The sequence below is a fragment of the Pholis gunnellus genome (assembly GCF_910591455.1).
Source record: "Pholis gunnellus genome assembly, chromosome: 23".
Taxonomy (NCBI): Eukaryota; Metazoa; Chordata; class Actinopteri; order Perciformes; family Pholidae; genus Pholis; species Pholis gunnellus.
The window spans coordinates 4,941,469-4,954,002 of record NC_136550.1 but is presented as its reverse complement, the minus strand read 5'-3'; the positions used below and the strand labels follow the sequence as shown (position 1 = coordinate 4,954,002).

The window sequence follows — 12,534 nt, the reverse complement described above, 5'->3', positions numbered from 1 at the left end:
GAGTAACGCAGAGCATGATGTGAGCCCCAAATGTAGCTGGAAACACCCCTTTTCTGTCAGGCATCCATTACTTTTTTATCTTGGAACAGATTTGTCTTCACTCATGCTTATAAAAACGTGCAAATTGTCAATTATTCTGGTGATGGCGTCACATAAGACTCTCTACTTAAACTTAACTAAGCCGCTTCACCGAGGCGGTCTTGAGCGAACATTCATCATGTATTTCGGGTAATAACATTGAGTTACAACAGCATGCCAAGGTGTGAACTCTCTCTCTCTCTTTAAAACACACTCATACACAGCAGATCCTGAATCAGTGCTACTTTATGTTTCGCCAGCTCCTCCCTTCCTCCGCCCGCCCGACCCAAACTCCTCTGAGCCCCAACTCAGCACAAAATGGCGTTTGAGCCGTCGCAGTGCCGCGCAAAAAAGGAGAAATGCTGCAATCTAGTGGAAGCTGAGAGACATTAACTCAGAGAGGCATCTGTAAAATGATCGAGGCAACAATATTTAGAGTATAAATCAGAACATTTATTGCAGAAATCCATGAAAAACAAACATGAAAACCCACAAGTCCTCTTAAATATATTCAATAAATCACAATAAGGATAAGACAACATGTCTAACTTTTAGATGTCTTCTTCATTAACAACTTCCCTTTAGGTTTCAGTAAGAGAGACTTTTTGTGCTCCTCCAGTCGTTTGGCTTCTTCCTGTTTTTTACTCCACGCCTCCATTCCTCCGTCCACCTCCGAGTTCAGCATCACGATACGTCTCTGTGAGACAGAGCAGCGCCATGATTACAGACAGAACGATGGATGAAACAGACAGACAAGAAGATTTTTAAAAAAGGAAGATGCTTTAAAAGGCGTTGATACTCACTGCTAAAACTTCCCTCTCTTGCTTTCTTCTCAGCTGTCCTTTCATTAGAGGCGCTAGTCTCCCATCTGTCCCGTTCCACAAAAGAAGGAAATTACAAAGTGTGCTACAAGTAGAGCACAACATGGCCACCGCTCTCTCCAACTATTGCAAGCCAGAGCAATTACCCTACATGGAAATAACATGAATCCCTGTTGAATGCCTCCTTAAGCGAGCTCTAAATGTGTCCTTTGTTGCGTGACAATACCTCCTAATATCTGAAAGAGGTGAAAATATTACAATACCTGCAAACGACCAGTCAGGCAGATCTGTCAGAGGGCCGTACTCTGTGCCACTTCGGGCGAGTCCTTGTCTGCAAGCAAACACAAACGTTATGAAAGTAGAAACAGAGAACGAGAGGACAGTTTTGACTTCTACATGTTTCACTGTTTGTTGACCTGTTACAAATGTCCCCCATTCTCGCCCTAGTAGTTCAACCCCCAACACACACAGCCATAAAAAGGCTCTAAACATCTGTATGCAGGAGTACTTCCTGACACCTGTAGACTGACTTTGATGTGTAAATCAGTAGAGTTCATCTTAAAAGGATTACCACTTCAATTGTCAGCTGTAGAGATGCATGTACTTAAACGAGACTTCAAATAAATTAGGATTTAACTGCAAAGTTAAAACCTGCTAAATACAGCAGCAGTGTGTTAACAGTGAACTTACTCTTTCCTCCATTTCTGCCCAGCTTGTACTCCACACGTTGTGCTGAACTGCCTGCTGGAGAGCCTCAACACTGGAACACATCACAAAACAAAACCGCCTTGTACAGTCACTCCATGAGATTATGAGCAGATACAGATCCGTATACAATAAGTACAAACGCTCGTGTGTTGGTACTTTCTGTCAGCTGCGTAACATTGCGCTGAAATAACCCTGAACATAACAAATGCTGCTTTATTGAAGAGTTTGTGTGACAGAACTGTTAGCATTAGCGTTAGCATCCGTAGCCCTTACTGCATTTCCGGCGGTTATTCACGCGGGCAGGTGTATCAAAGGCAGCGAGTAAGTACGAGAAGATATTTACAATAACGAAGATGGAGTTTGAGTTTTTTAACGGGTCTCAAATACATCGGTTTTCGTGAATAACCTCTGTCTCACCTGCACAGCACAATGTCCTCACGGGGGCCGCCATGTTGTCTGCGCACTTCCGCGTTGGCCACTAGGTGGTGCTAAAGGTACGTTGGGGTGGCCTGGCTGCCTTTATTGTCACTATTTTGTGACTGAAAAGTAGATTTTACAACTAAAAGAAAAGAAAAGCTGAAAGTAACAATATATATATATTTTATTTTTTTTACATTGATTTTGCAAATGTTTTGTGGTTGTTGATGTGTTTCTGGGTTTTTTTTATCTTGTTTTTTATTTCTACAATGGACAAACAAAGATACAAAAACAGTACAAGCGATACAGATATTGAATCTGTGCACTGTACATGAAGGGAACATACAGGGCAGCACGTGGTAGAGGCCTTTTGGGTTCAATAGAGGCCCAACAGCAAATTATTTTGCCTCAGGGCCCCATAACAGGAACATACCTTCGGCCATCACCGTCATTGAAACACACCTTTTCTCTTTGTTGCTGTTGCATTTTCTTCGTATTTCGTCCTCCACGATACCCGCTGTTGCTGTATGCATCTTTAATGCAAAGTTTACCTGTAATTAAATATATAAACTGCCCTTACTGTGAAGGAAACGTGTGCTGACGATCTGCAGTTCAGGCTTTTATAGTGGAAAGGAAAGAATCAATTAGAGATTTCATTGAAGGAGCTCTCCGCTGATTGCACATGTCAAAGTCAGGTGACTCGTCACGAGGAGTAGTTTTCACAGCCAACAGTTGAATAACGTCTCCCGAGGCTATGGGGTGAGCTTTGTCACGGCTAAAGAGAATAAGATGTCACCGTGACGTCATCGGGGCTATAATATCTTTAGAGGTCTGGAGAGGTCCACAATATCACTGAGGAGAGAAAATGATTTGTGTACTCTGTCTCTCAGGTTTAAATAAGTGAGATACTTGAAGTGCCGCTTCAAGTTGGGACAACTCAGCTTTCTACTAAAATTACTCCAAACCAAAAGGCCTCGCATGTGTTTGCATGTCTTCCGTAATTACACAAACACACACAAGGAGGGGTGAGTTGACTCGGTTGTATCTGTTTGTTGGGCCTAAAAGACGGGACAGCTATGCAGACAGAGCACCGCGCCGCTCTTCAAAGTATTGTTTTTGTATGAAGTGCTCCGCTACTAAGCCCAGAAGAATTTCTCTGTTAGCTTTTCAGGCAAGTTCCCACTCGCAGCCTGTGAGCTAAACGCCAGAGTCTGCTGCAGGGACTCCGGTGAACCGCAGGGGCCACGAAAAGGCTCCCATATGGAGGAGGAGGAGGAGGGGGGGGGGGGGGGGGGGGGGGGGGGGGGTAGAGGCTCCAGGGCACACAGAAAGAAGGACAAGCTTATTAAAACACGGGCCAAACACAGTCACTTTATCGGGGCTTTGTGTGTTTAGGTGTGTCCACCAACTGCCACCAAAAAAACAGCCGGAATCGGGGCTGGCTGACTAACGTCCTGAAATAGTAGCGGGATGTTTACTCTGTATCTTCCTTGGAGAACTCAGACACGCCGAAAAAATTCACCCGCCGCCTCACGCACCGGTGTCCCTGCGCACATTCCACAGGCTGGTGGAACGATAAAGTAGTGCCGTTGCCCGAACGACGCCGTTTTTTTTTTTAAATGAGTTGGTGTGAAATGTAGAGAAACAGCGATTACTAAGTAGTGCCACTGTTAGATTATTACATTATAAATAAAAGCCATGCATTTGAAATTGAGCTCAGTATATGGAAGGTGTTATAAAACATGTTATTATTATGTTTGTGTGGGCAGCATTTTGTGGATACTAACTAATCTATGTACTGTTTGGCAGATTAATCTGCGAGGGTGTAATATTTAATAAGATGACCATGTATGTTTTGTGTGGAATATCTTAATTTGCAAAATAACTGATAAGTTTAAGTGTCAAGTAAATAAAAGGGAGTAAAAAGTGTACAATACTTCTTTCTTACACGTAGAGTAGACGTGTAAAGTACCAGAAAATGAAAATATTCATGTAAAGTAATGGTTGTACTCACAGTACTTGAGTTACTTTCCACCATGGTTTAAAACATTACAGGTTATATCTTACATTAAGGTGCACAAAACTAACTTTAACAGAATAGTCGAGACAGCTTTGGTTTTGGGGGTTACAGTTATATGAGGAAAAACTAAATAATGGCTTTTCTGAAAACAGAATTGTTTACAGTGGTGGTTAGGCTTGGTGGTCAGTCCAACGTTTAAGCTCGTGCCAAACCACAGCCACATGAGTACATCTTGTCTCCAGTGCACAGTCATAGTAAATGTGAACCTAACGGTTAAAAGGGTTTTAGAAATATTGAGGTATTGAGTCAAAGTGCTGCTCCTACACCCCACAGATCATTTTTTAACCAAACACCAAATCAAAAAGTCACATTTATCTTTCCTTTATCTGTTATTGTGGAGAACTTTGTAACTAAATACATTCTTTCCAAGGTCTGTACTTAAGTACAATGAAGTACTTGTACAATACTTGGATATTTCCATGTTGTATAACTTTATACTTCTACTCAACTACCTCAGATGGAAGTAGGACTATTGCACTTTTAAATCCAATACATACTTGCAGAGTTTAGTTATTTTGCAAATAGTAATACCCAATATGAATTAACCAATACACACTGACTTATTATAACGAATTAAGCTATCCAGCAGCCTATAGGCCTTTATGTACTTTACCTGGTGCACCATAATGCACCTTAATGCATCACTAATAAGCTAGTAATATAATGTGTAGGCTGTAGTTTTTCTACATGGGCAGGTTTCTTATTTAACATCGCTATTTTGTTGTAAAGAGCAGGTCTTGGCGGAGTGTGCTCATCCTCTGAGGGGAGTTTTGCGTATGAATGACGAAACAGTCATGGCTGGTGGAAAGGTGTCCCGGACCTTGTGGGGGGAAACGAGCCGCCGCTCACTGATAAAGGAGCAGTGATGCGTCAAGCTGGACAACCCGACGGAACGCAAGTAACGGTCGTTCAGAGATTCCACCTTCAAAATAAAAGCGATGTATGTGTAGCTTTCGAAAGGGAGGGTGAACACATAACCATTTGGGAGTCTCTAACTATAAAACAGTGTTTGAATATCAAACAAAAGTATAGTATTCAATGTGAAGCGAAACAAAAGTTGTTCTACGAATCAAATACGATTGTGTTACCTTTTAAATATAACAGTCGCCGGTAATGAGTTTAGTTTGAAGGGGTGTAACCGGAAGTGTGTCTCCCCGTCATTGCGGGCTTGACAGTCTTGCAAAAAAAAAAAAAGAGGGGGGAGGTAAGTAATTATTTAGGGGCAAGAAAGAAAGACAAAGTTGTCGACCGTGCAATGCACACGGGGAGGGATTTTATTTATCTCGAGCGACTCGTTTAGTCCAGCGCCGGTCTGCTGGGACGTGACTGTAACGGAGCTCCAAGTTTCCCCTCGTTTCCTTCCCTCTCTCCTAAAACTTCTCTCCGCTACTATTTCGCTACTTTTTCCTTTTTTGAAAACGGGGAATGATAAAAGCAGCCGAGCTCCAGGCGGATGGACGGACGGGCTGAGGAGACTTAGTCCCCGTATACGTGTGTTTTTCTCCCCCCGTTGAGTTAAAGTTAATAATGCTGTTTTTAGTTTTTTCTTTCCGAGCACGTTTCGCCCCGAGATGAATGGCAGAAGTCGGGTGAGTCCACTTATCTGTGCACAGACGGATTTATTCCTCTTGTCTACACTGGACCCACATGAAGCGGTGATAACTGTTAGCACTGCGTCCCGCTGAACCTCTCTCTCCGCTTTGTGTTGTTTTAAAAAAAAAAAGAAGAAGAAAAAAGGGGAAATTCAAACGGAGAGAGACACCCCCACACCGCACTGGATAACCAACATATCACACCGACTTCACCGAAGTGCATTTCAGACGGTTTAACTCGGGAGAGAAGATGCAGATGTGGAGCCGCATGAGGGTCCACAAAGGAGGCCCTCCACGACCATAGGTCACGCCGAAGTGTCCTGGATGTATGTGTCTTTTATTTCCTGGCTGGATTGACTTGAACTCTTTTAGCCTAATAATCCAATGGATTCTTCTTCACCGCAGCCTGCATGTGCCAGTGGATTATCCACATGAAGGCAAACCAGATGACTGCGAGGACTTAAGTCATGTAACCACCCTGAAATGTCTTAAAAAGTCTTATTTATCTGTTGTATTTATTGAGTGTGTATATATATAAGGGTCCCTTTTTAAGGTTTGTGCTGGTTTCAAGGCCAGTTTTTAACCGGTTGAAAAGCTTCCATTTGATCTGTCGTAGTGAAGACTAGATTTACTTGAACTGTGTTGTTCTGCTGTGTACCCACACTGTATTTGAGCACATTAATCTGTAATTTAAGGAGGGAGGGAGGGAGGGGGAGGATTTGACTTTGCCCCAGGCAGGTAAAAACCACGAGAAGGCTTCATCATGGACAGGCCGATAAGCAAGTTATTGGAGAAGTTAAAGCTAACGGACTCGGGCAGTGTGAAATTCAACAGCTCAAAGAAAAAGCATGACTCTGCCAGCAACGCCAACAACAGCAACGCCAACACTGGCAACTCCGGGGGCGGCGGCGGCAGCGGCGGTCTGCCACTGGCTCCCAGCTCTGCAGCCTCACCCTCGAGACCCAGCCCGTTCTCGCTTGCCTCGTCGACCACAAGCGATGCATGTGTTCCAGCCAGTGGGAGAGGAGGAGGAGGAGGAGGAGGAGGAGGGGTAGGAGGAGGAGGGATGCCTCCCCCTCAGCTCCTCGCCCCATCGCCGTCTTCCTCCTCCATCCCTCAGGATGGCGAGCAACCGCTGCACCCTTCCACCTTGGCGCCGCTGAGGCGTCGCTCCCCCCAGCAGCGAGCGTCCTGCTACCTGGGCGAGGGCGTGGACTTCCACCTGAGGCGCGAGTCCGGCCTGGGCCCCGAGTGTGACCCTCTGGGGGCGTTCGGCTCCAAGGCCTCCCTCAATCAGCGGCGCTACTCCCTGGAGCTCCAGCAGCTGGTGAGGCGACAGCAGCTCCTCTCCCAGCCGCCGCCTCTCTCCGCTCCCCCGCCGTACCCGGCCTCCGCGGGCTATGGGTCGGCTCCCAGAGGCGGCCTGGCAGAGCCCGGCTACCTCTCTGAGCACGAGAGGCACAAGCGCCTCTCTCTCCAGGAGGCTCTGTTCTACAAACGCCTGAGCACGGGCAGTGAACTGTGGGAGACCCCCAGGCCCGCGTCGCTCTCTCATCCGCCGCACCGCACATCCGATGGGACCGGAGGAGGCTTCTTCTACCCCCCGGGACCCACCCTGAGCCCGTGCTCGTCGTTCAGCCTCCAGGAGTCGGTGCTGGTCAGCCCCAGGTCCAGCTTCGCCTCCAGCACGGCCAGCGGCGGCGGCGGAGGAAGCCCCATGGGGAGCCGCTGCAGCAGCAACCGGACCAGTGGCATCAGCCTGGGCTACGACTCTCGCTACTCGGCCTCCGGGGGCCTCCCCCCACAGCAGCAATGCCCCTCCATGCAGACAGGGGGCTCCATGGCTGGTTATGGCCCTCCGCTCCGGGCCGGGGTGACCCCCGTGGAGGCCTGGACTCAGTACTTGGATGGAGGGATGCGTCCGGGGCCCCACGATAGCCGACACTCCTACCCGCCCGCTGTTGGAAGTCCAGGGGCCGCGTGCTACCAGGCCGGCCCGGAGTGGTGGGTGGAGCAGCAGGCCGGAGTGAGAGGCAAAGACGGGGGCGTGATGGGAGACAGGACCAGGTACTCGGACCTGCCTGGCACCCGCTACCAGGAAGAGCTCACCCGACTTCTCCTGAGAGATGCTGCGCTGGCCGGCGGGGGGCTCCTGGAGGGCCTGATGCTGAAGGAGCAGTCTCTGGCCCTCACGGCTCTCTCCAAGCCCAGCACAATAACAATGGGGCCCTGCTCAGCCGGAGGGCCCGTCAAACCTCAGGAGGATCCAGGAGTCGGAGGTGGGAGGGAGGCCGCGGAGAACCGCCAGGAGTTCTTTGGTGAGATCCTTTTTCTTTTATCTTTTTAACAGTTTTCAGGGCACACGTGGAAAGAGGAAAGGGAGGAGAGAGGTGGCCAAGATACGAGTTAAACAAAGCTGCGTTTGATTGTAAACTCGCATCCCTGTTCACGCGCGGCGTCCCATGCATTCCTAATGGAGCGCCGGGTCACCCGGCATCCGCCCTCGGTGTGTTATTATTGTCCTCCTCGCTGCCTGGTGTCAGATCACAGGCTTCTCTCTAAATGAAAGGGTTGCATGGATGGATGGACGGACAGATTAATAGTTGAAAGAGTGGATGGATGGATGGATGGATGGTACCTTTTTTTTTTTTTTGGGGAAACCTGCAGAGACACGCAGCGACGTAGCATGCCAAGCATAAAGGAGAAGAGAAAAACCTCTCCGGCTGCAGAAACTGATCCAGACAAGTAGACGTGTTCGGCTGAAGAGAAGAAAGAAAGAATCTAAAAAACGCGTAGGACAGATGTGTGTGTGTACGTGTGTACGTGTGTGTGTGTGTGTGTGTGTGTGTGTGTGTACTCGCTCACGTTGGCACCTGTGGCCTGAGACATCAGGCGACGTCTGCTGATCCCGTGGTGCACATGGGAGCTCTAACGCAGCGACTCTACACGGCCGTTAAACTGCAAAAATTCTGCTGCAACACTCAAGACACAAATTACACGGTTCCATATAAACACCGCTCTGACCATTACTGTGAGTCACAGAAGATTAGGGCTCAGGATCTGTGTGTGTGTGTGTGTGTATTGTCTCTCTGTGGCAGGGTGTGTTCCCCTTCCAAGTGACTTCAGGCCACAGTAACGCAGTGTGTGTGTGTGTGAGTCATGTGTGCGTCCTGGTGTGTGCGTAATGCTGCCTTGGCGTGTGCAGGGGCGGTGTGCTGGAGCCTGTTTTTCTGCTCAGGTATGTGTGCCCGGAGGGGACATCCAATACTGTACCGCTCAGCCATTAGGAAGGAATCACAAGCTCTGAGGCGTGAAGACAGACGCTCTGAGCTCAGCAGACACTCGCCAGCACACTTATATGAAAGTGTAAGCTTCAATTAAATAAAAACAGAAAGTAACAAACACAAAAATATATTGCCCCGTGAACCAAGAAACAAGCTAGATTCAGAGCTAATTCATATTTAGTTAATGGCTCGACGTGTTTGAGTCATTGTTTCCCTTTTTTAGTTTTTAGTTTTTGGGACTTTGTGCCCGTTCCTAAATATTGAAAGGACTGTTTAAGAGTGTAGGAATTCTCTATTTTGTGTGGCACTCCCTCAGCCACATTAGAAAGGGGAAGAAGAAAAAAAACGCAGGCAGAGCCTTTAAATAGATCACAGAAACGCTGTCGCCACTTTTCCACTTTACATTTAGTGCCCCGACTAGTGCTGAACGTGTACTTACACTAAACTGTATCCTGTGAGATGAGGAACACACGGAGACGTTGGGTCGCTGTGCAGTTTGCCTGGCTTTTAGTTTTTAATGTTCTAGAGGTGTTTCTTTTTATGGTGGGCTAATTTTGACTTGAGCTGAAAGATGGTAACATTTGGCCAGAAAGTGGCAGTTAGGCATTTGTTTAATTTAGTTTTAAATGGGGGGAGAAAACAATTGTCTTCCATTGACTAGAAGGAAGCAGCAAAGGTGCTGATGTAGGTAATAAGCGATGTCGTTTCCCGGGGTAGTTTAGGCTCATTTAATCTCCAAATGTGGGGTTTGAAGTCAAAATTTGAAAGGGTCTATTTTCTGGAGTCTGATCCGGTGGAGTTTCCCCTTTTTTAATAACAGAGCTTCGACGGAGACACTCGAGTGGAGGAGCACACAGGCTGGCGTGGGTCGCCGGGCTCCCAACTGTGTGAAAATCCCCGAGGTGGTGCGAACGAGAGGATTTACAAGTGTTGACACTCTGTGTGGAGTTGGATTTCAGACACATCCCCTCGGAATGCGTCGTAAACGGGAGTGTGAAGAGCCTGCCGAAGCCATTACTCTCGACTAAATGCATGTTTGTGTCTGTTGTGTCCCCCTCCTCCTCCCCCTCCTCCCCCATCTCTCTCTCTCTCTCTCTCTCGCTCTCTCTCTCTCTCTCTCTCTGTGCTGGCAGGAGCCTGTGTGAAGTGTGGGAAAGGCGTGTACGGGGCGGATAACGCCTGCCAGGCTCAGGACAGCCTCTATCACACACGCTGCTTCACCTGTGTGTCCTGTGGTGAGTAACCCCCCCCCCCCCACACACACACACACACACACACACCTCCACACACCCCACAGACACAACAATGATTTAAAAGCAGTTGAGCGTAATGAATTTCTACCAAACACCTTTTCCAAACATTTGTTTTAACCATTAACGTCTCTCTCTCTCTCCTCTGCAGGACGCACTCTGAGAAACAAGGACTTCTACAATGTCAACGGCTCTGTGTACTGTAAAGAGGATTACATGGTGAGAGGCCAGGGTCAGGGCGTGTTCTGTCATCCGTCTCGCACTCTCGAGGCGGAGGATTGATTTTTCTTCTAATGGGAATCTCTTTTGTTGTAATTACAGTTTTCAGGATTCCAGGCTGCCGCTGAGAAGTGTAGCGTGTGTGGCCACCTCATCCTCGAACAGGTGTGTGTGTGTGTGAACATGTTATGCGAAGACGTGCACAAAGACCTCTCAATACTCGAGACTTAAGCTAGATTTAAGGGTAATTTACTTTAACCTGCCCTGTGAATTTAGTTTTTAGTTGCATGCGTCCTGTTTCCCAGAATGTCTCTTAAGAACCCTCAGAGGATTGAGACATTCAGTGACGCCTTTTTATTGGCTCCTCCTTCGGGTTCCCACGGAAGGTTTCCAGTGGAATGTTTGCCTTGTTGTTTTTATAAACTTAAGAAATATGTCTCTGTAGTGATCGGCCTCAAACTTCTTACCATATTTGTACCACACAAGACGTGTAACATAAATAGAAAGCGAGCAGTGAGTGTGAGAACCACATGATGTGAACGGCTTCACCAAGTTCACGTTTTAGGAACGCAAATGTAAGTTTTCTAAAAGTAGAATATGTTGGTAAGACGGTACAAGGATTGGTGATCGTGCAGCTTTATCATTACAATAACAGGTGAACCAATTAATACGCTGCTCAGTGAGATGAAGTGTATTGATGAACTAATGATGATCATTAATGCTAAATATGGGAGGCATTCACTGTTTACATTAGAGATCAGCTACTAGAGCGTTAAGGCTAAAGGTGGCAGATGAAAATGTATACACACTAGCATACCTACATCCAGTCTCATCTGTGGTAAAAGTTCACCGCGAGATAACGTGTTTCTAACGACTTAAATGCGTCTTGGTGTCCCCTCTCAGATCCTGCAGGCTCTGGGGAACTCGTACCACCCGGGCTGTTTCCGCTGCGTGGTCTGCTCCAAGGCTCTGGACGGGGTCCCGTTCACCGTGGACCACCACAGCAACATCTACTGCGTGACCGACTACAACAAGTGAGACACTAACGCTTTGTTTTGATCAGGGCCGGACCAGTAGGCGTCCTAATATTCATCATTTTATTCATGTTACTCATCCCTTCATTACTCCACTGTGTGTGGGTGCTGCTGGTTTCTACTGCTAGATGAACTTTCTCCTGTCCTTCTGCAGAACTTTTGCCCCGAAGTGCGCCGCTTGTTTACAGCCCATCTTACCGACCGAGGTGAGTAGTCTGAAGTGTGATTGTGTGTGTGAGCAGAACGTTCCAGGTGACTGAACGTTTGTTTCTTTTGTCTCAGGGCAGCGAAGAGATCCTCAGGGTCGTGTCCATGAACAAGGACTATCACTTCGAGTGCTACCACTGCGAGGTGAGCAATCTTTAGCTCGTTCTGTTCCTCTTTATTTCCTGACCTCACTTCCTGTGTGCATTCCTGTCCTTATCTGCGTCTTTCTTTTTTTTCTCCCCCCCCTCCCCAGGAGTGTGGTAAGCAGCTCTCTGATAAGCCCGGCTCGCAGTGCTTCCCTCTGGACTCTCATCTCCTCTGCCACTCCTGTCACATGAGCAGAGCGTGCGACACACACAACATTCCCCCTCACAACACACACTGATGATCAGCAGCTGTGGAGGTTTTCCTGTTTTTTATTTAAAGCTGGTCTTAACATGCTGTCATACGATGAAACTGCTGAAACTCAGACATTTCCACTGATTCGCTTCAGTCCCCTGTTGTCACATGTACTGCCTGCTGTACTTCTTGTACTATTACTGTACCATAGTTTTAAGGGACCGGGAAAGAAACTACTGCTTTTTTTTTTTTTTTTTTTACCCCAATGTGGCTACTGTTTGCTGTAGAAGAACAAGGGATTTTGCTAAACTGTTTTGTAAATATATTATCGCTAGCAAACATTTTGCACTTAAATTTGACTTTACTGTAAGAGATTTGTTACGTGAATCTGTACAATTTGGGGAAAAACTTTACTGTAATTTCTGTATGTTGTAATAAATATTCATTTGTGTTCAGTAAAACAAACCTTTTTTTCAGCCACACACACACGTCCATGGATCAAATG

The 12,534-nt window shown here is 47.0% G+C and overlaps 2 protein-coding genes across 2 annotated transcripts; one reads left to right on the top strand and one right to left on the bottom strand.

Annotated features, from left to right (window-relative positions):
* Positions 1 to 515: 515 nt before the first annotated feature.
* Positions 516 to 2,085, bottom strand: mrpl52 (mitochondrial ribosomal protein L52). The gene is made up of 5 exons (XM_079185085.1): positions 2,025 to 2,085; positions 1,590 to 1,659; positions 1,163 to 1,230; positions 882 to 946; positions 516 to 775 (listed from the first exon to the last, which is right to left on the bottom strand). The coding sequence occupies exons 1-5, from the start codon at positions 2,056 to 2,058 to the stop codon at positions 623 to 625; spliced, it is 390 nt and encodes a 129-aa protein (XP_079041211.1). The 5' UTR covers positions 2,059 to 2,085; the 3' UTR covers positions 516 to 622.
* Positions 2,086 to 6,421: 4,336 nt separating this feature from the next.
* On the top strand, positions 6,422 to 12,443 carry ajuba (ajuba LIM protein). Its single transcript, XM_079185076.1, has 8 exons — positions 6,422 to 8,014; positions 10,114 to 10,215; positions 10,382 to 10,449; positions 10,552 to 10,614; positions 11,353 to 11,483; positions 11,638 to 11,689; positions 11,766 to 11,834; positions 11,944 to 12,443. Exons 1-8 carry the CDS (start codon positions 6,460 to 6,462, stop codon positions 12,073 to 12,075), a joined length of 2,172 nt encoding a protein of 723 aa, XP_079041202.1. The 5' UTR covers positions 6,422 to 6,459; the 3' UTR covers positions 12,076 to 12,443.
* Positions 12,444 to 12,534: the final 91 nt, after the last annotated feature.